Here is a 26962-nt window from a genome sequence, read left to right on the forward strand (position 1 = left end):
TTTTTTATTAACATACCAACAAGAAATTTTTTTTACACCATTTGATCTTGCCATTCCACCCGTCCTACATCTGAGTTGAAGTAGGCTGCAAATTGGTCCCTCATTTGGCCAACTTCAACCGATGACCTGAGAGGGTGCTGTGCTGAGTAAATTCAGGCAATGGGTTAGGAGCAACATCATCAAGTTCAAAGTTCGGGTGCTCTCTAGTCATGACAAAATTATGTAGAACCACACAGGCTTTCACCACCTCATCCACTGTTTCCAGTTTCAGATTAATGGCTGTGCTGAGAATGCGCCATCTGGAGATAAGTATACCAAAGGCACACTCTACAGTTCTTCTGGCCCTGGTCAGCCTGTAATTAAAAATCTTTTTGTTGTGGTCCAAGTCCCGGCTGGAGTAGGATTTGAGCAGGTTTTGGCACATCTGGAATGCCTCATCCCCAACCATTACAAATGGCTCTGGCGGACCTTCGATGTTGGGAAGAGGCCGTGGCATGAGGAAATTGAACTGGTTGCCATACAGTCTCCGGCCCATGTCCGAGTTCTTAAAAGCCTGGGAGTCATTCCCACGGCCAAATGCACCAATGTCCACTGCAATAAACATACAGTCTGCATCCGCAATGGCAATGAGTACTGTAGAAAAGTACTTTATTATACCGGGTGAGTCATAAAGGACGGATGTATTTGAAGTGGCTATAACTCACCACCAGGTGGAGGTAGAGATGTGCGGGAGGCGGGGTTATGTTTGTGAGGTGAAAGCATTGTTTTTATTTTAGTTTCAGTTTAAGCTATGGTGCCGTGGACGATAGAACATCGCGTTTTTGCGTACGACAGTTTTGTCAAGAATAATGAGTGTATCACAGCCGTTCAGCGTGAGTTTCGGCGTCATTTCAATATTCACAGAAATCAAGCTGTTCCCGCTCGTAACACTATCCTACGTTGGGTTGAAGCACTCCGTACACGAGGTACACTAATGAACAAACGACCACCGGGGGCTCCACGAACGGCACGTACCCCTGAAAATGTGGAACGCGTCAGGCAAGCCATGCTGCGTAGTCCGAGTCGATCTGCTCGGAAACATTCTTTGGAACTTGCCCTCAGTAATCGTACAGTAAGGCGTATTTTGCATTTAGACCTGCATTTCCACCCCTATAAATTGGCCATTGTGCAACAGTTGGAGCGCGGGGATTACGCAGCGCGACTGAAGTTCGCACATGAGATGGAAGCAATTATTGAGCAAAACGACAACCTTATTTTATTCATGAGTGATGAAGCTCATTTCCATGTCAATGGCATGGTTAATCAGCAGAACTGCCGTTATTGGGCCTATGAAAATCCGAAAGAATTACATGAACGACCGCTGCACAGCCCTAAGGTAACGGTGTGGTGCGCTATGGGCAAATATGGCGTGATCGGTCCGTACTTTTTCGAAGGCGATAATGGCAATACTGTTACCGTGAACTCACAACGTTATATCGCCATGATAAATAACTTCTTTGTTCCTGAGTTACGACGGCAACATATCCCCATCTCTAGTGTGTGGTTTCAACAAGATGGGGCAACGGCCCACACAGCCGGAGCAACAATGAACGTTCTTCGCCCTCTCTTCCCTGGTCGCATCATTTCCAGGTTTGGCGATATTAATTGGCCTCCTAGGTCCCCAGACCTGTCCATGTGCGATTATTACTTATGGGGTCACCTCAAATCACGTGTATACAAGCTTAAGCCTCGATCATTACAAGAACTGAAGGAAGCTATTCGAGTGGAAGTTGCCCAAATCGACAGAGTTGTGTTGGAACGTGTTGATGCCAACTTCCAAGAACGCCTTTGGAAATGCATCACTGATAATGGCCACCACATGGCAGATGTTGTTTTCCACACTTGAATTTGTCAAATATTTGTCAGTATACGTAACCAAATCTGTGAATACATTTATATTTAATAAATATTTAACGATTTTATGATTAGTTTAAAAACGTCCGTCCTTTATGACTCACCCGGTAGTTATAGTACTCAGATCCTGTTCTTTTTGGTTTAATAATCTGGATGTGTTTCCCATCAGTTCCCCAAACAGTTGGGGAAATTGCACACTGTCCAGAATTTTTCGGCGATTTCCAAACACTTCTGCGGTGGGCAGGGGCATACATTCAAGACAGAGAACGTTCCAGAAAGCCCGGCAGGTGTCCGCAACAATTCCAGACAAGGTGGATATTCAAATCCGGTGCTGGAAGTGGAGTGAAGATAGGGTCTCTCCAGTAGCCAGGAAACTGGGAAACCAAGAAAAAACAAATTATTATTTATGTATATGGGTTTTTAAAACACCAAAAATAAAATAAAAAAATCATACAAATACATCTACAGCCTTTTGTTCACTACATGCCATAAAAAAAATACCGCAGCCTTTTATTAACTACATGGCAGAACTATAATTCTGCCAGATTTGGAATAGTACATGTCTCAACAAAGAAAATTATGCAGGCATTGGTTTTGCAATACTACGTACCGTAAAGTGACCAGGAGCCCGTTCCTCAGGAGTAATCGCACGACGGAACTGCGTGTCCTGTCTCCGGATGGCTTCTTGGACACGACCAAGCAAATCGTTAAAGGTTTCTTGGGACATCCGGGTATAGTCAGTAAATTTCTCCGGGTTTGCCTGTAGCTCACTGTAGAGAGTGTGGTTCGCTCCATGGCTGTCCCGAAGTTCAATAATGGGATGTATCCACAAACGCCACCGCTGCCGTCTTCGCTGCCTCTCTCCTTTTGTTGATGGCAAGCAACTGCATAAGCCTGAGCCATCCTGATGTCCAGATCCAAGTCAAAGTAAAAATTCCTCCAGCGCAGATCCATGTTTCACAAAGGAAAATGCAAGCAAATGTGAAGAATTCAGCTGTAAACAGGGTCTATATAAAGAATTCCCATAACACACGCCCACTGATGTCCCATTGGTGAAGTCTGTTGCAAGAATTTTTCAAGGATTTTTCTCCTGTGAAATGTGACACCTAGACTACCTTTGCGCATGTAAAAACGCTTACAAACGCATAAAAACGATGCAATTTTTTGTCGTAATGCGCACAATGATGCTACAAAAAAACGCAGCGTTTACAAGCGTTTGCAAGCGTTTTTGGCATGCGTTTCATGTGCGCTCGAAACGCTGCGCAAAAAGGCGCAAGTGTGAAACTAGCCTTTGTCCTCTATAATTATTTTATTTTAAAGCGCTGATTCCATCTGTTTTTTTCTTTTTGTCATTGATGTATTTATAAAAAAATTTTGGGACTTATTTTATTGTTGTTGCCGATCTTGTTTCTCAGTAGATAACTTTGGTAGCTTGATTTCTTTTTTACATTTCTTATTGAGATCTTTACACTCCTGAAATGCTATTTCAGTATTCTCGGCTTTCAAGATTTTTAGTGCTTTTGTTTTTGTTTTATTAAACTTTGTACCGTCTTATTTATTCATAATAGTTTCTTTTTATTCCTTGACATTTTATTACCAGAGGGTATAAGTTTTCTACAGGATTCTAGTAGTATATTTTTAAAAATGCTCCATTTATGTTTGGTATTCCCAGTTACCATGACATTGTCCCAGTCTACACGATTAAGCTCTTCCCTTAATTTGTTGAAATCAGCTTTCGTAAAGTTCCAGGTTTTGGCCATTACCTTACAAAGTAAGACTGGTCAGAATTGTAAAATTTGGCTTTTTCAGGAAGGGTTTAAAAGGAACCTGTCACCAGGTTTGGCTGATATAAGATACGGCCACTGCCTTTCAGGGCTTATCTACAGCATTATTTAATTATTTTGCTCTTTCTCTCTTCTACCATTGGCATCCATATCCTCACTCCACAACACAGACAGTGCCACTGCTTTCTACAGTGCCACTCTTGCATCAGCTATTGACAAGGTCATCCCTCTCGTTCATGGCAGAGTGCGACTTATCAATAGACATCCCTGGCACAATAACATCACCAATAAACTCATTCAAACAGGCAACACTCGCTTTCAAATCTGCTCTCACCTATGCTAAACAGGCCTTCACAACCCTCATAACTTCCCTATCCTACAACCCTAAACAGTTATTCAAAACTTTTAACTCCCTACTCCGCCCTCCACTGCCCCCTCCAACCTCCCTCATCTCTGCTGAGGACTTTGCCACACACTTCAAAAGTGAGATCGACCAAACTAGTCTTTATTGTTCAACCACCACATCTCCTTTGTATACCAGACCAAACCCCATAACCTCCCTCTCCAACATCACTGAAGGGGAGCTTAATTGTCTAAATCACATCTCACAACTAGTGCATTTGACCCCATCCCACCTCCTCCCCAACCTTACCACCACACATCCCATACCTAACCCACCTGTTCAACCTATCACTAACTTCTGTTACCTTTCCTTAAACATTCAAACATGCCACAATCATGCCTATCCTTAAAAAGCCAACCCTCGACCCAACAGCTACGTCCAGCTATCGCCCAATATCGCTGTTCCCATTCGCTTCCAAACTGCTGGAGCAGCACACCCACGCTGAACTTTCCTCCCACCTCTCATCTAACTTGCTCTTTGACAATCTCCAATCAGGTTTCAGTCCCCATCATTCCACTGAGACTGCCCTGACCAAAATTACTAACGACCTACTAACAGACACTACTCTATACTCCTCATTTTAGACCTGTCCTCTGCTTTCGACACAGTTGACCACTGCCTCCTACTGCAGATCCTCTCCTCCTTTGGCATGAAAGTCCTTTGCCCTATACTGGATCTCCTCATACCTTTCTATCCGCAGATTCAGCGTCTCCCACTCCCACACTACCTCCTCATCCCACCCTCTCGCTGGAGTCCCCCAAGGCTCTGTTCTAGGACCCCTACTCTTCAGTCTATACACTTGTCCTGGGACAACGCAAAGTCCCATGGATTCCAGTACCTCCTTTATACTGATGACACTGAGCTCTACCTCTATGGCGCAGATGTCACCTATCTGCTCTTCAGAATCCCGGAGTGTCTGTCAGCCATATCCTCCTCCTTCTCCTTTCGCTTTCTCAAACTTAATGTGGACAAATCTGAACTAATCTTTTCTCCATCTCACAGATCTTCCTTACCTGACCTATCTATCACAATTAATGACATCACGCTTTCCCCCGTACTGGAAGTCCGCTGTCTAGGAGTAACCCTTGACTGCCCTGTCCTTCAAACCGCACATCCAAGCTCTTTCCACCTCCTGTCGCCTCAAAAATATCTCCAGAATCCGTCTTTTCTTCAGTCTATTAAAATGCTTGTGTATGCCCTCAATCTCCCGCCTCAACTATTGCAACATCCATTTCTGTGGCCTCCCTGCTAACACTCTCGCACCTTTTCAGTCCATCCTTAACTCTGCTGCCCGACTAATTCATCTCTCTCCTCGCTACTCCTCCATTTCTCCCCTCTGCAGATCTCTTCACTGGCTCCCATTCTCTCATCGTATCCAGTTCAAATTACTAATGCTGACCTACAAAGCCATCAATAACCTGTCTCCATATATCTCTGAACTAATCTCCCGATATCTTCCCTCACGTAATCTCCAGTCATCCCAAGACCTGCTTCTCTCCACACTTATTCGCCCCTCACCTAATCGCCTCTAAGACTTCTCCCAAATATCCCCCATCCTCTGGAATTCTGTGCCCCAACACATCCGACTATCAACCACATTCGGATCCTTCAGACGGAATCTGAAAACCCACGTCTTCAAGAAAGCTTATATCCTGCAATGACTCCGCTGCCACCTCACCTCCTTCCCCATCATCCTGCAGAATGTAAGCCCGCAAGGGCAGGGTCCTCTCCCCTCTGTATCGGTCTGTCATTGTTTGTATGTAACCCCTTCTCATGTAGAGCACCATGGAATCAATGGTGCTTTATAAATTAACAATAGAGGTCTGCATAGGGGGTTTATGTCCACGCTGTCATGTGACTCTTGATCCTCTACCAGTTTTTATAAGTATATTTTTATAGGAATGTATTTATTGCTGTTAAAGGCCCATGTTCAAGCTCTGTTTTGTCTGTAGTTACTTTTTTGGCATCTGTTCACACTTGCATGGTGGCTTCTGATAATGGAAATGGTTTTTCTGTGAAAATAAAATTAAAAGTAAGCCGGCTCACCAGCAACCTGCGCAGATCCTCGGAACCCCGTGCAGACAAACGTGGAAACTAACAAGGCAAGGAAGAATTGGTTCCAGCTGTGTATAAAATCCTTTTCTTCTTTATTGAAAAAACGTATTAAAATGCACATATAGCTTGTGCGCTCTCCACAGGTGCCATAACAGACAGAGGCTACGCGTTTCAACCTTGTCGGTCTTTAACCAAGCCATACTAGTACATATACAGCTTATCTCTATACAGAAAATTGTAACCAATCACAACACAATAGTATATTACATGACAGATAAGCAGGTCTGTTGTGAGTTCATTCTCTGGTCCACCAGTGGTGAGTTTGTCTTCCAGACTCCCACTGGTGGTGACAGGAGGTGGTGAGGCTGATTTGGTCAGTGGAGATGTACCACCTGATGGTGATGATGACGATTGGACCTCAAGAATCTTAGATTGGATTTAAGACTGCCGACACCCTAAGTCAGTTCTGGTGATTGCTTCAGGCTGCTCAGGTCTTGGTTTTCAGCTCTGTTCCAGCCTTCTCAAAGCTAAGTGTTTTTGCTAATGTTCACACTTGATTTTGTTGGTCTATTCAGTATATTGTGTGTTCAGCCAGCCCCGGCTGGGCTGTGCTGAATTTCCACTCTTATTTATCTGTATTTGCCAATTTGCTTTTTAGCCCCTTATTAGATTGGCATCTTTTTGCTCTGTCTCAGAATATTTCAGAGTGCTGATATAGTGGGAGAGGTCTAGTGACTTCAGGGTTAATTTTGTTATCAGAAGTGTTGGACATTATTTTGTAGGGTTTTTTGGCAGATTGCAGACAGTGTCTTTCCTTTCCTGTTCTTTATAGTTAGTTGGGCCCCATTGTTTGCTCAGCCTATTTTACTGCCTGTGTTTGTGTTTTCATCTTGCTTCACCGTCAGTACATGTGTGGGGGCTTTCTATTCATTTGGGGTCTGCTCTGGGGGAGTTAGTTTTCCCTTTTCTTGCGTTAAGTTTATGTAGTCCTCCGGCGGTGACGAGGCGTCTAGGAACATCGTAGGAACGCTCCACTGCTACTGTTGTGTGGTTAAGATCAGGGATCTGCAATCTGCATAGTTACCAACCTCTCTGGTTTTCTGGGACTTAGCTTTTTGTTGTTCCTCCTCGGTGACCCATTCATAACACAGGTCCTATACAAAATTAAAAGCATTAACCATGATATTTAAGGTACAAAACAAACAGAAAAATGAATGAATAAAAAAATAGAAAAATAAACAAAACAAAACAAAAAAATATGAAATATTAAAATAAAAAATGATGAATGAGAAAAAAAAAACATGGTAAATTAACAATAATGTAGCATTAAATCATTTATTTTGTTGAGACCACCAGGGATTCTAGTGTTTAACCCCTTCCTGCCATCCGACGTACCATCCCGTCCATGGGACCTGGGCCCCTATGCCCATGGACGGGATAGTACGTCTCAGCGATCAGCGGCGCCCACGTGGTGAGCGCCGCTGATCGCGGCTGGGTGTCAGCTGATTATCACAGCTGACACCCGGCACAATGTGTCAGGGGCGGTCACGGACCGCCCCCGACACGTTAACCCCTTGCACACCGCGATCAAATACGATCGCGGTGTACCGGGAGTTAAAGGGAAGCATCGGCAGGGAGGGGGCTCCCTCCGTGCTTCCCTGAGCCCCCCACGGCAGCGCAATGTGCAGCGCTGCTGCGGGGGGCTCCTTTCCTGCAGGCCCCTGAATCCAAGATGGACAGTGATGTCCCACCTGGGACTATGTAATAAAGTAAAAAAAAAATTAAAAAAAAAGTGTAAAAATAATTTTAAAAAAATCGCTAAATAAATTAGTAAAAAAAAAAAATATATATTCCCCAATAAATTCATTTTTTGAAAATAAAAAAAAAACAAAAGTACACATATTAGGTATCGCCGCGTCCGTAACGACCCGCCCTATAAAACTGTCCCATTAGTTAACCCCTTTAGCGAACCCCTTAAAAAATAAAAATAAAAAACGAAGCAAAAAATAATGATTATCATACCGCCAAACAAAAAGTGCAATAACGCGCGATCAAAAAGACGCATATAAATATCCATGGTACCGCTGAACACATCATCTTGTCCCGCAAAAAACGAGCCGCAACACAGCATCATCAGCGAAAGAATAAAAAAGTTATAGCTCGCAGAATAAAGCGATGCAAAAATAATTATTTTTTATATAAAATACTTTTCATTGCATAAAACCGACAAAACATAAAAAAAGACCTAAATGAGGTATCGCTGTAACCGTACTGACCCGAAGAATAAAACCGCTTTATCAGTTTTACCGCACGCGGAACGGTGTAAACGCACTCCCCCAAAAGAAATTCATGGAACGCTGGTTTTTGTTCATTCTGCGTCCCAAAAATCGGAATAAAAAGCGATCAAAAAATGTCACGTGCCCGAAAATGGTACCAATAAAAACGTCAACTCGTCCCGCAAAAAATAAGACCTCACATGACTCGGTGGGTCAAAATACGGAAAAATTATAGCTGTCAATATGTGGTGATGCAAAAACTATTTTTACAATAAAAAGCGTCTTTTAGCGTGCGACAGCTGGCAAACATAAAAGCCGCCATAAATAGTAAATCAAACCCCCCGTTATCACCCCCTTAGTTAGGGAAAAATAATAAAATTAAAAAAAATGTATTTATTTCCATTTTTCCATTAGGGTTAGGGCTAGGGTTAGGGCTTGGGTTAGGGCTAGGGTTAGGGCTGAGATTAGGGTTAGGGGTGTGTTGGGGTTCGGGTTGGAGTTAGAATTGGGGGTTTCCACTGTTTGGGCACATCAGGGGCTCTCCAAATGCAACATTGCGTCTGATCTCAATTCCAGCCAATTCTGAGTTGAAAAAGTCATATGGTGCTCCTTCCCTTCCAAGCTCTGCCATGCGCCAAACAGTGTTTTACCCCCAACATGTAGGGTATCAGCCTACTCAGGACAAATTGCAAAACAATTTTTGGGGTCCAATTTCTCCTGTTACCCTTAGGAAAATAAAAAATTGGGGGCAAAAATATCATTTTTGTGGAAAAAAAATGATTTTTTTATTTTCACGTCCGAGCGTTATAAACTTCTGTGAAGCACTTGGGGGTTCAAAGTGCTCACCACACATCTAGATAAGTTCCGTGGGGGGGGTCTAGTGTCCAAAATGGGGTCACTTGTGGGGAGTTTCAATAGTTTAGGTACATCAGGGGCTCTCCAAACGCATATGACACCCGCAGACCATTCCATCAAAGTCTGCATTCCAAAACGTCATTGCTTCCCTTCCGAGCCCCGACGTGTGTCCATACAGTAGTTTTCTCCCACATATGGGGTGTCAGTGTACTCATGACAAATTGGACAACAACTTTTGGGGTTCAATTTCTCCTGTTACCCTTGGGAAAATAAAAAAAATGGGGACTAATTGATCATGTTTGTGGAAAAAATACGATTTTTTTTATTTTCATGCCCTGGCATGTGAAGCCCTTGGGGGTTCAAAGTGCTCACCTCACATCTAGATAAGTTCCTTAGGGGGTCTAGTTTTCAAAATGGGGTCATTTGTGGGGGGTTTCCACTGTTTAGGTACATTAGGGGCTCTCCAAAGGCAACATGACACCCGCAGACCATTCCATCAATGTCTGCATTCCAAAACGTCACTACTTCCCTTCCGAGCCCTGACGTGTGTCCATACAGTAGTTTTCTCCCACATATGGGGTGTCAGCATACTCAGGACAAAATGGACAACAACTTTTGGGGTCCAATTTCTCCTGTTACCCTTGGGAAAATAAAAAAAATGGTGACTAAAAGATCATGTTTGTGGAAAAAATACGAATTTTTTATTTTCACGCCCGGGCGTTATAAACTTCTGTGAAGCACTGGGGGGTTCAAAGTACTCACCACACATCTAGATAAGTTCCTTGGGGGGGTCTAGTTTACAAAATGGTGTCATTTGTGGGGGGGCTTTCACGGTTTTGGTATATCAGGGGCTTTCCAAACGCGACATGGTGTCAGATCTCAATTCCAGCCAAAAACGTCAAATGGCACTGCTTCCCTTCTGAGCTCTGCCATGCGCCCAAATAGTCGTTTACACCCACATATGGGAAATCAGCGTACTCAGGACAAATTGCACAATAACTTTTAGTCTCCTGTTACCCTTGGAAAAATAAGAATTGAGGGTGAAAAGATCATTTTTGTGGAAAAAATATGATTTTTTAATTGTACCGCTGTACGTTATAAACTTCTGTGAAGCCCTTGTTGGCTCAAAGTTCTCACCACATATCTAGATAAGTTCCTTAGGGGGTCTAGTTTCCAAAATGGGGTCACTTGTGGGGGGTTTCCACTGTTTAGGTACATCAGGGGCTCTCCAAACGTGACATGGCGTCCGATCTGAATTCTAGCCAATTTTGCATTAAAAAAGTCAAACGGCGCTCCTTCCCTTCTGAGCTCTGCCATGCGCCGAAACAGTGGTTCCTCCCCACATATCAGGTATCAGCGTACTCAGGACAAACTGCACAATAACTTTTGCAGTCCAACTTCTCCTGTTACCCTTGGTAAAATAAAAAAAATTGAACCTGAAGTATTTTTTTTGTGGAAAAAAGTAAAATGTTCATTTTTTTTAAATATTCAAAAAAATTCCTGTGACGCACCTAAAGGGTTAATAAACTTCTTGAATGTGGTTTTGAGCACCTTAAGGGGTGCAGTTTTTAGAATGGTGTCACTTTTGGGTATTTTCTATCATACAGACCCCTCAAAGTGGCTTCAAATGTGATGTGGTCCGTAAAAATAAAATGGTGTTGCAAAAATGAGAAATTGCTGGTCAACTTTTAACCCTTATAACTTCATTCCCTGATGAAGGAGGATCGAAACGCGCGTCGGGGCTGACGTGCTCATCCGGGTTACACCACTGTCCCTGCTGCTGCCGCAACTTGCTGGTAATTTAACTCCTTATTTGATTGGTAACTTTAGGGTAGTGATCAATAACATGGAGGTCACTTGCAGCTAGCAGGGTGGGATCTCTATGGACATGGCTAAGGGAAATGATTGTGGTATATATCCCAGCTGTGTGTTTGTGTGTCCATTATTTTCCCTTTGATATTATATACTATAGTGGTTTTTTCTTCCCCGTTTGGGTTAAATCACAATTGTGTGATTATTGTATATATTGCTAGTATATATCAATCTGGATGTGTACGTCCCTTTGCATGTGCTTATGTACCACCATTATGTGTGCGTTTTTCTACATCTTTCCCATATATACCTGTCGATTGGATTTTACTAGATGCTTTAATAAAATTGTATTTTTTATATGCTATTTTGGCCTTGTGTTCACCTTTTTTCTGGTATAGTTTATGTGTTGTTGGTGATAGGTAGCTAAATCCGCAATAAATTTATGGCAGATGTACAAGTAAAATACCATGTACATGTGTTTGACCTGCTGGTGTCACCTGAACATATGCAGATTCTCTCATTGGGTCTTAATTTTGTTCCAGATCAGGACTTTGATTTATTTTCAACAATTTTGGACATTAATAAATTTATGCAAAATTTAACTACTAAAAAACATTTTTTGAATGATTTGGAATCAGAAACTGATGATGACCAACAAAGAAATGAAATCTCAGAAAGGTCTCACAACGAATATAAAAACATGGACTTTAAGGAACAAGTTGCAACAATTATCCTGCAGGATTTGGACTCTTGTTCTCCTTCGTTTTCCTCAGACAATGAAACCATCAATCAATCAAGCACACACTTTTACTACAAAAAACCCTTACTTCTATCCGATCCAGTCTAGACCAGATTGCATGAATCATTTCCAAAAAATTGTAGAAAACGAGCTACACATTTTGTATGACCAGGTTCACATTGGCAATAAAAACCATAGGAATTTTTCTAGAAAACAATGCCAAGCGCTAAATGAATTAAAACAAATGTCGGATCTGGTCATAAAAATGTCGGATAAAGGTGGGGTGGTAGTAGTGCTAAATTCTGTGGATTACTATGCAAAAATAATGGAATTACTTTCAGATCAATTGGTGTATGAAAAACTCAAGGCTAATCCTCTAAATATTTTTAAAAATGAATGAAATTTAGTTATTCAAGAGGGTCTCAGCTTGGGTGTATTAGCAAAAAAGCAGGCTGAATTTTTGGAGGTAAAAAGTCCGGTCCTTCCAATAATACATGGGGTTCCAAAGATTCATAAAACTGATGGTATGCCGTCCATGCGACCCATTGTATCAGGAATTGGTTCTACAAACGAACACCTGTGTCAATGGGTTGATTCATTGTTCAACCTTTAGTTCAAAGAACTCCAGGGTATATTAGAGATTCCAAACAAATGCTGGAATTTTTTTCTGAAAAAACTTGATCATCATCCTACACCTGGCTGTGCTGTGATATAATATTTTGATACACATGCATTCCCCATGATTTGGCGATACAAGCGATGCATTTTCACCTTCACAAATTTAGTAACTATTCTGGTGATCTGAAAAACTATATTTTAACCCCTTTACCCCCAAGGGTGGTTTGCACGTTCATGACCGGGCCAATTTTTACAATTCTGACCACTGTCCCTTTATAAGGTAATAACTCTGAAACGCTTCCATGAATCCCGGTGATTCTGACATTGTTTTCTCGTGACATATTGTACTTCATGTTAGTGGTAAAATTTCATTCGTATAACTTACGTTTATTTGTGAAAAAAATGGAAATTTGGCGAAAATTTCGCAATTTTCACACTTTGAATTTTTATGCCCTTAAATCACAGAGATACGGCACACAAGAAACTTAAAAAGTAACATTTCCCACATGTTTACTTTACATCAGCACAATTTTGGAACCAAAATTTTTTTTTGTTAGGAAGTTATAAGGGTTAAATTTGACCAGCGATTTCTCATTTTTGCAACACCATTTTATTTTTATGGACCACATCACATTTGAAGCCACTTTGAGGGGTCTATATGATAGAAAATACCCAAAAGTGACACCATTCTAAAAACTGCACCCCTTAAGGTGCTCAAAACCACATTCAAGAAGTTTATTAACCCTTCAGGTGCTTCACAGGAATTTTTTGAATATTTAAAAAAAATTGAACATTTAACTTTTTTTCACAAAAAAAATATTTCAGGTTCAATTTTTTTTTTATTTTACCAAGGGTAACAGGAGAAATTGGACTGCAAAAGTTATTGTGCAATTTGTCCTGAGTACGCTGATACCTGATATGTGGGGGGAACCACTGATTCGGCGCATGGCAGTGCTCAGAAGGGAAGGAGCGCCGTTTGACTTTTTCAATGCAAAATTGGCTGGAATTCAGATCGGATGCCATGTCACATTTGGAGAGCCCCTGATGTACCTAAACAGTGGAAACCCCCCACAAGTGACCCTATTTTGGAAACTAGACTCCCCCAAGGAACTTATCTAGATATGTGGTGAGAACTTAGAACCCACAAGGGCTTCACAGATGTTTATAACGTACAGCTGTAAAATATTAAAAATCATATTTTTTCCACAAAAATGATCTTTTCACCCCCAATTTTTATTTTCCCAAGGGTAACAGTACCCGAAAAGTTATTGTGCAATTTGTCCTGAGTACACTGATACACCATATGTGGGGGTAAACCACTATTTGGGCGCATGGCAGAGCTTGGAAGGGAAGCAGAGCCATTTTACTTTTTTAGCTGGAATTGAGATTGGACGCCATGTCGCGTTTGGAAAGCCCCTGATGTACCTAAACAGTGGAATCCCCCCACAAGTGACCCCATTTTGGAAACTAGACCCCCTAAGGAACTTATCTAGATGTGTGGTGAGCACTTTGAACTCCCCCAGTGATTCACAGAAGTTTATGAGGCCCAGGCGTGAAAATAAAAAAATCTTATTTTTTCCACAAGCATGATCATTTAGTCCCCATTTTTTTATTTTCCCAAGGGTACCAGGAGAAAATGTACCCCAAAAGTTGTTGTCCAATTTGTCCTGAGTACCCTGATACCCCATATGTGGGAGAAAACTACTGTATGGGCCCACATCGGGGATCGGAAGGGAAGTAGTGACGCTTTGGAATGCAGACTTTGATGGAATGGTCTGCGGGTGTCATGTTGCCTTTGGAGAGCCCCTGATGTACCTAAACAGTGGAAACCCCCCACAAATGACACCATTTTGGAAACTAGGCCCCCTAAGGAACTTATTTAGGTGTGTGGTGAGCACTTTGAACTCCCCCAGTGCTTCACAGAAGTTTATAACTCCCGGGCGTGAAAATAAAATTTTTTTTTCCACAAACATGATCATTTAGTCCCCATTTTTTTATTTTCCTAAGGGCAACAGGAGAAATAGGACCCCAAAAGTTGTTTTGCAATTTGTCCTGAGTAGGCTGATACCCCATATGTGGGGGTAAAACACTGTTTGGGTGCATGGCAGAGCTTGGAAGGGAGGGAGCACCATTTGACTTTTTCAATGCAGAATTGACTGGAATTGAGATCAGACGCCATGTTGCGTTTGGAGAGCACCTGATGTGCCCAAACAGTGGAAACCCCCCAATTCTAACTCCAACCCTAACCCCAACACACCCCTAACCCTATCTCAGCCCTAAACCTAGCCCTAACCCTAATGGAAAAATGGAAATAAATACATTTTCTTTTAATTTTGTTATTTTTCCTTAACTAAGGGGGTGATAATGGGGGGGGTTTGATTTACTATTTATGGTGGTTTTTATTTTTGGCAGCTGTCACACGCTAAAAGACGCTTTTTATTGTAAAAATAGTTTTTGCATCACCACATATTGAGAGCTATAATTTTTTTGTATTTTGACCCACTGAGTTATGTGAGGTCTTATTTTTTGCGGGACGAGTTGATGTTTTTATTGGTATCATGTTCGGGCACATGACGTTTTTGATCGCTTTTTATTCTGATTTTTGGGACGCAGAATGAACAAAAACCAGCGTTTCATGAATTTCTTTTGGGGGGTGCGTTTACACCGTTCCGCGTGCGGTAAAATTTATAAAGCGGTTTTATTCTTCGGGTCAGTACGGTTACAGCGATACCTCATTTGTGTCTTTTTTTTATGTTTTAGCGCTTTTATGCAATAAAAACAATTTTATATAAAAAATAATTATTTTTGCATCGCTTTATTCTGCGAGCTGTAACTTTTTTATTTTTTCTCTGATGATGCTGTGTGGCAGCTCGTTTTTTTGCGGGACAAGATGACGTTTTCAGCGGTACCATGGATATTTATATGCGTCTTTTTGATCGCGCGTTATTGCACTTTTTGTTCGGCGGTATGATAATAAATCATTATTTTTTTATTTTTATTTTTTAAGGGGTTCGCTAAAGGGGTTAACTAATGGGACAGCTTTATAGGGCAGGTCGTTACGGACGCGGCGATACCAAATATGTGTACTTTTATTTTGTTTTTTTTCATTTCCAAAAAATGAATTTACAGTATTAGGGAATATTTTTTTTTTTATAGCAATTTTTTTAAAAATTATTTTTACACATTTTTTTTTTAACTTTATTAGGTTGTCCCAGGGGGGACATCACTGTCCTGTAACAGATCGCTGATCTGTCACCTCACAGATCACTGTGACAGATCAGCAATCTGTCACAGGCAGTGTGCAGGTTTTCTCCTTGCCTGCGCTTTGCAGGCACTGAGGAAGCCAGCTCCCTGCAGGCCCCTGAAGGTCCCCGTCGCCATCTTGGATTCGGGGGCCTGCAGGGATAGAGCCCCCTGCAGCAGCGCTGCACATTGCGCTGCTGTGGGGGGCACAGGGAAGCACGGAGGGAGCCCCCTCACTGCCGATGCCTCAACCCTTTAACCCCCGGTACACCGCGATCGTGTTTGATCGCGGTGTGCAAGGTGTTAACGTGTCGGGGGTGGTCCGTGACCGCTCCTGACACATAGTGCCGGGTGTCAGCTGTGATAATCAGTTGACACCCGGCCGCCATCAGCGGCGCTCACCACGTGGGCGCCGCTGATCGCTCTAGACCTACTATCCCGTCCATGGGCATAGGGGCCCGGGTCCCATGGACGGGATAGTACGTCTGATGTCAGAAAGGGGTTAAATGTGGTGCGTTTTTTGTTGACACACAATTTTTTTGCATTCAATGGTGAATTTTTTTTTCCAGATAACAGGTGTGGCAGTGGGGGCCAAATATTCAACTTCCCTTGCAAACCTAGTGATGTCCTTTTGGGAATCAGAATATATTTTTTCTTCTAATAATCCTTTCTGCGACCAAATGAACTGGTTTGGCAGATATATTGATGATACGCTGATAGTGTGGGATGGAGATATATCTGCCATACCAGGTTTCATTAACTATTTAAATTCCTACAATTACAATATTAAATTCACACACAAATATGATTCTGAGAAAATTTCATTTCTTGATCTGGAATTAACTAGCACAAATAATCAAAATATATTTACAAAAACCTTTCACAAACCACTGAGTGGTAATACTTTATTGCATGCCACCAGCAGTCACAGCAGACACACAATTAAATCATTCCGGTGGGAGAACTCACCAGAGTAAAACGTAATTGTAATGTGGATGGGGATCTAAAGAAGGAATTTGATTTTGTTACAGAAAAATTAAAAAATCGCAAGTATCCATGCTGGGCACTAAACGGAGCACATAGGATTGTGCTGTAAAAAAATTGCACTGATCTAATCAAATCATCAACCAAAAAACAAGATGAAACTTTTAGAAACAAACCATATACGGGATCTGTTTTCAATATAGTCCTCAGTTCACACAGATCAGAAAAATTGTAGATAAATATCTCCCAATTCTGTCTGAAGATGACAAATTAGCCAGTATTTTAACCCCTGGTATTAATGTGGTATCAAGAAGGGCTCCTACATTGGGGAACAAATTATCTCCAAGTTTATTTTTTCTGGGTAAAAAATCCCCAAAAAATTGGTTGAACTGCACTGGATTTTTTAAATGCGGGTCTAATAATTGTAAGACGTGCAAATACGCATTTATTTCAAAAAATTTCTCAAATACGGACAACACGGTCAATTTTAAAATAAAAAATTATATTAATTGCAATTCGACCAATGTTGTATACAAAATAGACTGCAAAGCTTGCAAATTATAATATATAGGTTGTACTTCTAGGACACTAAAAACACGAATTAGAGAACATCTTAGTGATATTAATAATACCAACAATACAGATCGTAATGTATCAGCAGCTTCTTACCATTTCATATCCCAGCATGCTCGCAATACAGCGCATTTTCGGGTACAGGGAATAGAACGTGTCACCATACCTTTTCGGGGAGGGGATGCCAGACGGCGTCTCCTTACCAGAGAAGCTTATTAGATCCACCGTTTAAACTCTAGAATCCATTTTGGTCTCAACAAAAGAAATTATTTAATGCTACATTATTGTTAATTTACCATGTTTTTTTTTTTTTCTCATTCATTCATCATTTTTTATTTTAATTTTTCATATTTTTTTGTTTATTCAATTTTTTTTTATTCATTCATTTTTCTGTTTGTTTTGTACCTTAAATATCATGGTTAATGCTTTTAATTTTGTATAGGACCTGCTTATCTGTCATGTGATATACTATTGTGTTGTGATTGGTTACAATTTTCTATATAAAGATAAGCTGTATATGTATGGCTTGGTTAAAGACCGACAAGGTCGAAACGCATAGCCTCTGTCTGTTATGGCACCTGTGGAGAGCGCACAAGCGATTTTTTTGCATTTTAATACGTTTTTTCAATAAAGAAGAAAAGGATTTCATACGCAGCTGGAACCAATTCTTCCTTGCCTTTTTCTGTGAAAATGGCACTGTGAACACGATGTTGTCTGAGGAACGTGTTCGGGTTTGTTTTATTCTTTTATGAAATCTACAGAGAAAATCCTCACTGTAAATTGACATGAAGATGCAGCATATCAATTCATGACACTCAAGAGTGTTTTGCCAAATTTCTGTAAAAAAATCTGCAGTAGACACTCTTCTGGGAACTTGACGTGAGTGTTACCTTGCAGGAATGACTACAGTAAATTTTAAAGTTTGTTGCATTTCTAAAAATATATATATTTTTTTGTATGAAGGATAACATAAGCATTATTCGTCACTACTCTTACAAATGCCTTTTGTTTCCTTCCAAGGTGCAGTTGATGCGAATACATCAGTTAATTTATATTTTCATACACAATGCCACATGGAAGACTGAGTTTTTCCCATGATGGGCTGTGGGACAAGCAAAGTGCTTCCCGAACCTCCAAAGAACATTCAGCTGGATTTAGTGAAAAAAGTGGAACCTTACCTTGCCCCGAAGAATGACCAATACAAGCATTTTATTACAGACCATGGACGAATAGACACTAAAGGGGCTTCTCCGGCTCCTCCCTACTCTAACCCACATAGTCATGCTGAAACTGCTGATCCCCGGAGACATAAAGTAGCTAAGTATAGAGCTAAATTTGATCCAAGGGTAACTGCAAAATATGATATTAAAGCGCTTATTGGTCGAGGAAGCTTCAGCCGCGTCATCAGAGTGGAGCACAAAGCCTCTAAGCAGCCATATGCTATTAAGATGATTGAAACAAAATACCGAGAAGGTCGAGAGGTTTGTGAGTCTGAACTCAGCGTTTTGAGGAGAGTGCGACATACAAATATCATCCAGCTCATTGAAGTGTTCGAAACACAGGAAAGAGTCTATATGGTAATGGAGTTAGCCACAGGTGGAGAACTTTTTGACCGAATAATTGCCAAAGGCTCTTTCACAGAGCGGGATGCCATTCATGTACTCCAAATGGTTTTGGAAGGGGTAAAATATTTACACACACTTGGGATTACACACAGAGACTTGAAGCCAGAAAATCTTTTGTATTATCACCCTGGAACAGACTCCAAAATAATGATTACAGATTTTGGTTTTGCAAGTGCTAGAAAAAAAGGGGATGATTGCTTAATGAAGACAACATGTGGAACACCCGAATACATCGCTCCCGAAATTCTTGTGAAAAAACCTTACACAAACTCTGTTGACATGTGGGCTCTAGGAGTCATATCCTATATTCTTTTGAGTGGTACTATGCCATTTGAGGATGATAATAGATCACGCCTGTACCGCCAAATTTTAAAGGGAAAATACAGCTACTCTGGAGAGGTAGGTATTTTTATCTTTTTTACATTATTTAACTAAATTGGCCCATTCTAAAACAACTGATCAACTGATCATCACCTATCCTCAGGATAGATGATAGTTTGCTAATTTCTGAGGGTTCCAACCTAAAATTCTTTGCTGGAATGAAGTAATAGCCTCTCGTGCACACCATCCCTCCATAAATTCTCTATCGGAGAGATGGGGATAACCAAGCTCCAAAATTGAGTTTTGGTGAGCACGAGGGACACCCAAATTACTTCATCCAAATGGAGGACTCCAGCGCTCGCTGGACCTGTCAGACCCCCAGTGATCAGAAACTTACTGTATCACCGATCAACAAATGTTTTTCTATGCTGGAGTTTGTTACTGAAGTTTAACTAGATGCTAATAAAGAATACTGAATTTTAATTTACAAATATTGACTTGGAAGCCGGGTGCCATTTTCCTGTGTCGTTTCTGAAGACATGCTGAGTAAGCAGTGGAGCTTGTTTGTTATTTCCAAGTACTGTATAACTCGAGAATAAGCCGACCCGAACATAAGCCAAGGCCCCTAATTTTACCACAAAAACTGGGAAAACTTATTGACTCAAGGATAAGATTGGTATACATTGTCCCATCATCCCCATCGTCATATACATGGCCTCCTCATCCCTATCCTGGTGTGCATGGTCTCCTCATCAACATCCTGGTGGGCATGGTCTCATCCCTATCCTGGTGGGCATGGTCTCCTCATCGCCATCCTGGTGGGCATGGTCTGATCATCTTTATCCTGTTGGGCATGGCCCCCCTCATCCTTATCCTGGTGGGCATGGGTCCCATCAGAAAAACATCAAAAAATAAGCCATCCTACTTACCTTCTTATGCTCCCTCATAATGTCTTTTTCTGTCACCAGCAGCTGATTTATGCTTGTAAGCAGCGCATGTCAGGGAAGTCATGCGCTGCTTACAAGCCAAAGACAGCTGCTGTAATACTGCTCTCCACCCCGGGACTATGTGCATGGAGAGCATTTGAGTATTCATTGCTATTTAGTAACGGGCACAGTGTTAGCCGCAGCTGCCAGCTTCCTGCAGTGGCCGGGCGATCGCGTGTGCCCGCTACTTAAGAGAATGAATATTCACTGCCCTCCATGCCCATGGGAGTGGAGAGAAGTGAATATTCATTTCTCTTTAGCAGCGGGCACATGCTTTAGCCGCAGCAGCCGGCTCCTGCCTCCTGTGACCCACTGCATCGCAGCTGCAGCTCCCCCTCCATATTGTGGGACTCTCACTCGAGTATAAGCCAAGGGGGTCTTTTTCAGCATAAAAAATGTGCTGAAAAACTCGGCTTATACTCGAGTATATGTGATAATCACATTTACTACAGCAAGTGTGAGCTGGTTTCTCTTTTCTTTGTGGTTCTTTTTGCAGAAGCCGATACTCGCATCAGAGCAACTCATCCCAGAAAACAGGTGATGTGCTGCAGATAACTAGGGCTATATAATCGAACTAGTGATAATTTTCTCCTCATCGTTGCTCATGAAAAAGTAGGCTGATAAACTAGTCTAATATAGCTGATCAGCATGGGATGCTGACTTACGATCATCACCTTCCTCCAGATTTAATTCCTTTAAGCCGAGAAACGGTCAAAATAGGGAATAATGAATTCCTCTCCTTAGGCTAGATGCACCAAGTTGATTATCAAGCATGAGGAGTATGTTCCTACGTTCAGGAATTGCAGTGGGTTGGACACTGCGTCAAAACCAGCGTCAAAACCACATCGGACAGATGTTACAGCATAGTGGATGAGATTTCTAAAAATCCCATGTGCACTACGCGACTATGTCCACCAAAAAACTGGGAGACTGTTTATAGAAACCAGGAAAAAATATCTGTTTATGAATAAATTAATAGATAAATATCCAGACAGGGAGAATTTAATTAATATAAAATAATGCCTTTATTAGAAGTGTTGGCAACAATACAAGTGTTATAAAAAGGTGCACCACACAAATAACAGAAATACACAAAAAGAGATAAGGATAAAATGCAGCTGGGACAAATATTAAAATATATAATCTAAGGTAACAAAATATTTTTATATAAATAAATAAATTATTATGTAACATTAGATAAAGATGTTTCTATAACCTTAGATAAATTTACATGCTGAATGTATTATACAAATTACTAATAAATACCGATGAGCCATATATCAATATAATTCTAAATAGTGCATATAAAGAAATAATAATTGAAACTAATCCAGATAATACGGCAATTAATACACAACAAAATAGTGCATAATAAAAAATATGTGAAATAGCCCAAGAGTAAAACCCGAAAAATGCAAAAATAAAAAAATTACTATTGCTATGTCACAAAAGCTGAACCAAGTGGGATATTGCCTTAAGGTTAGGAATGGCCAACAACAGTAAAGGTATCAGAATAAATTGAACATATGCAGCATGAAAAAGATAACCTAAAACAAGTGGGGTTCCCGGGAAGGTGCGGATGCACGCCCCGACGCGCGTTTTGGTAGATTCCTTCGTCAAGAAACTGTGAAGACACCTGCAGTCATAGTCGGTAATGTCCTGGGGACGTCCCCTTTAATATGAGAATGAAACACAACATAAGTAGAAAATGGAAATCAGCCTGCTGACCAGTAACAAAATGTTCTTTGACCAACAGCTGATAAGGTTTTGGGAGGCTGCACAGATGGCTTGATGGACATTCATGGCATGAAGTGAGGTTAAAATCCAAAAATGTTCTTTCATACATATTGATACCTCACTCCTGCTGTTGGATGAAGCCCTGAGGCTATGTGCACGCAGAGATCTTTGAGTGGAAACTGAATGGATGATCTGTAAATCTCAAAACTCCTCAACTGCTTTGAATTTGTGATCTGGAAATGCAGAATAAATCCTCTGTGTGCACATGCCCTAATGTATCTTAACAAAACATGGCACCTGCATAAAACCATCTTGTCTCACAAAAAAGCACATTCTCCTTCAGGTCGTGCAAACAAAAAATAAGTTCTGATTGCCAGAATGTAAATGGGACAAGTTTGGAAAAAAAAAAAAACATTGGTCATGTCCTCAGCCCAAATTGTCCCAGTCCTAAAATGACTAACATCCAGTCTTTTCATGTTGAAGTTAATCGTCAAAAGCTGTTGCACTGTCTGTGAGATGTGTACTCAAACCTTTGTTTTTAATCTGCAGCCATGGCCAAGCGTTTCCAACTTGGCCAAAGACTTTATTGATCGTCTGCTTATGGTGGAGCCGTCTGAGAGAATGACTGCAACACAGTCTCTTAAGCACCCCTGGGTAGTGAGTATGGCTGCCTCTTCATCTATGAAAAACCTGCACAGGTCCATCTCTCAGAACCTACTCAAGCGAGCATCATCCCGCTGTCAGAGTACAAAGTCTGCACAGTCTGTTCGTTCCAGTCGGTCAACAAAGTCCACTAAGTCACGGCGCGTGAGAGAGCGAGAATTACGTGAACTGAATTTGCGCTACCAACAGCACTACTACGGATGAGCACATTGCACAATGTTATAGTGACTGACGTCTCCAGTGCCTTCTGTCACGGACCAATGAATGTTAACCAGCAGATTCATGTTACATCAGAGCTGTACAAGAAAATGTGGAATTCACCAGCACATGACGCCTCTAAAGGCTACTGTGACTCAGCCAGCATCCCGCAAAGTGTGACTGAGGAGTTAGTGGTTATAGTAAGTATGGTGCGGCGTGGATATGGTGTTTCTGGAGCATTTCCTATGGAAAGCATTATGCTCTGAATACATGGAGAAACATTTTAGCAGCCGCCTTTGGATATCTTTGAATTAGTAATCCTCCAGGTGCTGTGCTAGCTCTCAAAATAATCACATTTTTAATTTCATCAGTGGCCAAATGCAATCCTCCTCAGTAAACATTTTCCAGTGAAGTTGACACTTTAAGGCCTTCATGCACATAAGATTAAAGTTGGCCAAAATAGTCGTCCATCTGATGTGTATCGGCCTCCTGACTCTCTGAGGGATGGTGAGACCGGGAAAGGTCAGGAACCTTTTGTTCTCAGGGAAGATGTGTATGGTAGCGGCCTCATCCCCTCTCCCGATTGAGAACACGTGAAGGCTGTCCTGAGCCGAGCATTCGTGTGTGTGGGGACTCGGCAGTCAAAATTATAGGCACTCAGTGCTTTTTTCCTTAATTCCTATAAATAGGCACTTTTAGTGGGGAAGTGCACATACAAAAGTTTTCACAAGCTTGTATAGTCGATTTGGTGAAAAAGAAAGAAATGTAATTTCTCTGGGAAGTTTGTCTGGTCATTTATTGATGGCCTATTTGTAGTATGGGTCATGAGTATTGGATGGGTGGTAATACAGCCGCCCCCCCCCCCCCCCGCACCCTCACAGATCGACTGATGATGATTGCGGTGGGTGGTAGCCGGATGTACACACTGAGCAGAGCTGATAACCGCTGCTCTGCATCTTATGTAGGAGCTGACGTGTAGCTGTGGATACTAGACATGGCTGTACTACTGTATGTCCGGCCACCGCTGATCTGTGGGGGCACCGAATGTCATACCTCCACTGATGTGATACTCTTCACTTATCCTAAATACGTCATCAATGTTATACCCCCAGACAACCTCTCTGCTGCCTGAAAGGCATTTAGTTAAAGTATTATTTTTGTGAGCTTTGATGAAACTATTTGAAATGTCGGACCAAAGAAAAATATAAACTATGCAAAAAACCCAACAACAAAATAAGGCTGCAGACAGCATTATGTGGTGAGCATTGTCTTCTACTATTGTAGAGACCTTAAGACCACCTTAAGTTTACAAAATTCTACTGATTGAAGAATATTTTTTTTCTGTCCTCTCCGTTCCAAAGTTTTACCCTCCCCCATAACAATGGTGCTAATAGCCTACCAGCAGTGCGTATAGCACAGAACCCCTCCCTGTGGGTGTTTGCTGTTTCTCCTCAATGGCAGAAGTTCTGTCGTATATGCATTTTTTACTTTTTGGAAGGACGTCACTTTGGAATGGAGTTGCACAGAAGAAAAACTGTTCCAGAATCCGTGGAGCAGCGGAGATTGCAGAAGATACTCAGTTTAAATTAAAAAATCCATTGAAAAGTGCTCTTTAAAAGGAGGAACATTTGTTTCTTGTGTACATTTCAATTATTCTATCTATATTTTTTTCCAGGGAGATCTGATCTGCAGGAAACGTCTTAGAGAGCAGTGTGTGCTAAGCAAATTTATAAAGTGACCTTCCTTAAATTTAGAATTTGATAATCCTGAAATTAGAATAGTTCTTTAATTGTTTACAACACAACATAGCATAAATTTCCCAAGAAATATCAGTGTTCTAGATGGGAGAATTGATTGGCAGTCCATGGACCAGGTCAGTAATCTGTGAATGTCCCCACCTCTCAGCATCCCGGCTCCTCTCTTGATTAGCGGGGATGGCGTGATTCTCTAGTGCCATCGTCCTGCAATGATGACGTCATTCCAGCTTGGATAATCAAGAGGAGATGGGAGGTAAAGGGATCACAGGCATCTTGTCAGAGACTACTAACCTGGCTGATAGACCCGGTCCTTGGAATCTGTTCTCCCAGCTCTAATCAGTGTGATGAACAGGCCACTGGGGGATAGCAGGGCCTCTCTGCCACTTCTCAATTTCTGCTTAGGTTTAAGCAGGGCGCCAAATATTAGTAGTTCTCCTTGGCTTCTGTTGATTATTCAAGATTACTACTAGAAGTGATATTAGATTTGTGTGATTGCGCTTCTTTCCAGACTGGAGGAGTCAATGCAATTCAAAAAAACACATCAAATCAGGCAGTAATCTATAAACTCAGCCAGGAAGAGAGTCTACAAAACACACATGGGTCTTTATGAAGTTGTACAGTCCATGTTTGGGATAATCCTGATAACCTGGCAGTGGTCAGTGGGGGAGACTTGGCTGTGGAGGAAAGGTCCGTGGCTACACCTATTGTTTGACAACTGGTGTTACATTTTATATTGTGTGATTTTACCGGAGTTTTCCTTTCCTAAACATATTTTTAGACTTTCCCATGGCTGCCTGATAATCCAAAACTACTTTTATTTTGGCATCCTCCGCTTTTCAACCTGTTACGTTTTCCTTGGCCTTTACTAACCTTTTTCTTGTGCTGTCCAGTTTTCACGCATGCTGGAAAATAAGAAAAAGGAGAAAAGTGTCTTTCCCCATCATCTCTTACCAACCAGTCAGCTATAACTGTAGGTGATGTGAATTTCAGAGGACCTGTCATTGGATTTTTTCTAATTAAACTTAGCCCTTCCTCCATTTGGCGCAGATCCTCTGATTATGGACCAGTTTATTTTATTCTGTGCCCCTTGTTCCAAAGTTATATCCCCCGGTAATAAAGGAGCAAATATCCCTCCTTCTTAACGTCTCCATGGCAGTGTTTTGATTGGCCAGAAGAAGTAAGCACCCACAGATACGTTCTTTGGTATATGCCCACTTGGTTAAGGGGAAAATTGCATTTTTATTTAATGGTAATGTAATGTTGCCATGTCAGTAACAATTGGGGGAAGTGCTTGGTTTCAATAAGAGAAATCCAGTAAATCTCCTGATTAATCCTCTGGCCTCCTGCACTCGTGGACTGTCCTGTTTTGTGACTGAACACTAGATCTATATGTGCTCGCACAGGGTGCCCTCGCTATACTCAGGAATGGAAACGTTATTCTGAAGATTTTCTCACAATGTAATTCCAGTGTGCTCAGCTCCTGCTCTGTAAGTGCAACCCGCAGATAGGAAAGTGTCCGGAGTATGACAGGTTCACCAATACGTGTACTTATACACCACCGCAGCACTGTGTATTATTTCCTGGATGCCTCTTCAATAAAAAGATATATAGAAAAATGAAATGACTTGGCAAATAGTCTTGATTTAAAGTTGTGTGAACAGCACCTAGGCAGAGCTATACATCTCCATGTAAACATGCTGCAAAATCTCTTTGGAGTGTTTGATGCTGAAATGAGAGATTTCATCATTCTCTCTACTATCCCACAGATACAGTTGTCACCTTTGATTAGTGGGGGTTTGTAATTGTAAAAATATGCAGGTTTCCCTGTCCCAAAGGCAGAATTCGCCTCTCCACTGTAGAATGTGATTGTGACTCTGTGCAGGCCAGTTTACAACAGGGCATTTTTTTTTTCTTTAACCATTCTTGTGTTTTTGGATATCTGCTTCCAGTCACCACGGTGTATGTGTGTAGTAAATATACGGTATATGGTCACATACACACGTAGGATACTGACTTAAAGCACATATCCAAAACCGCACAAGACTTGTTTAAGACGGAAAAAAAAATGGAACTCTTTTATTCATATACATAATATGTACACACGTGGTCAAAATTGTTGGTACCCCTCGTTTAATGACAGAAAAACCCACAATGGTCACATAAATAACTTGAATCTGGCAACAGTATTAAATAAAAAATCTATGAAAATGAACAAATGAAAGTCAGACATTGCTTTTCAACCATGCTTCCACAGAATGTAAAACTAATTAAAACTCATGAAATAGGCCTGGATAGAAATGATGGTCCCCTACCTTAATATTTTGTTGCACAACCTTTTGAGGCAATCGCTGCAATCAAACGATTCCTATAACTGTTAATGAGACTTCTGCACCACTCAACAGGTATTTTGGCTCACTCCTCAAGAGCAAACTGCTCCAGT

At 41.3% G+C, this 26962-nt stretch overlaps 1 protein-coding gene across 2 annotated transcripts; it reads left to right on the forward strand.

Annotated features, from left to right (window-relative positions):
- The first annotated feature begins 18259 nt into the window (after positions 1-18259).
- LOC141072594 (serine/threonine-protein kinase H1-like) lies at positions 18260-26141 on the forward strand. 2 transcript variants are annotated; one of them, XM_073559876.1, is made up of 3 exons: positions 18260-19259; positions 20664-20704; positions 22454-22664. In XM_073559876.1, the coding sequence occupies exons 1-3, from the start codon at positions 18330-18332 to the stop codon at positions 22527-22529; spliced, it is 1047 nt and encodes a 348-aa protein (XP_073415977.1). In that variant the 5' UTR covers positions 18260-18329; the 3' UTR covers positions 22530-22664. The 2 variants fall into 2 exon arrangements, with proteins under 2 accessions (XP_073415977.1, XP_073415976.1); XM_073559875.1 differs by lacking the exon at positions 20664-20704 and having other exon boundaries at positions 22454-26141.
- Positions 26142-26962: the final 821 nt, after the last annotated feature.

Source organism: Dendrobates tinctorius, unplaced genomic scaffold (genome assembly GCF_039654945.1).
Source record: "Dendrobates tinctorius isolate UK_male_01 unplaced genomic scaffold, ASM3965494v1 ptg000278l, whole genome shotgun sequence".
NCBI classification, from domain to species: domain Eukaryota; kingdom Metazoa; phylum Chordata; class Amphibia; order Anura; family Dendrobatidae; genus Dendrobates; species Dendrobates tinctorius.

Coding starts and splice junctions, on each gene's coding strand:
- LOC141072594 (XM_073559875.1), top strand. CDS start 18,330: ATGATGGGCTGTGGGACAAGCAAAGTGCTTCCCGAACCTCCAAAGAAC. Junction 19,260..22,453: donor AATACAGCTACTCTGGAGAG/GTAGGTATTTTT, acceptor TTTAATCTGCAG/CCATGGCCAAGCGTTTCCAA.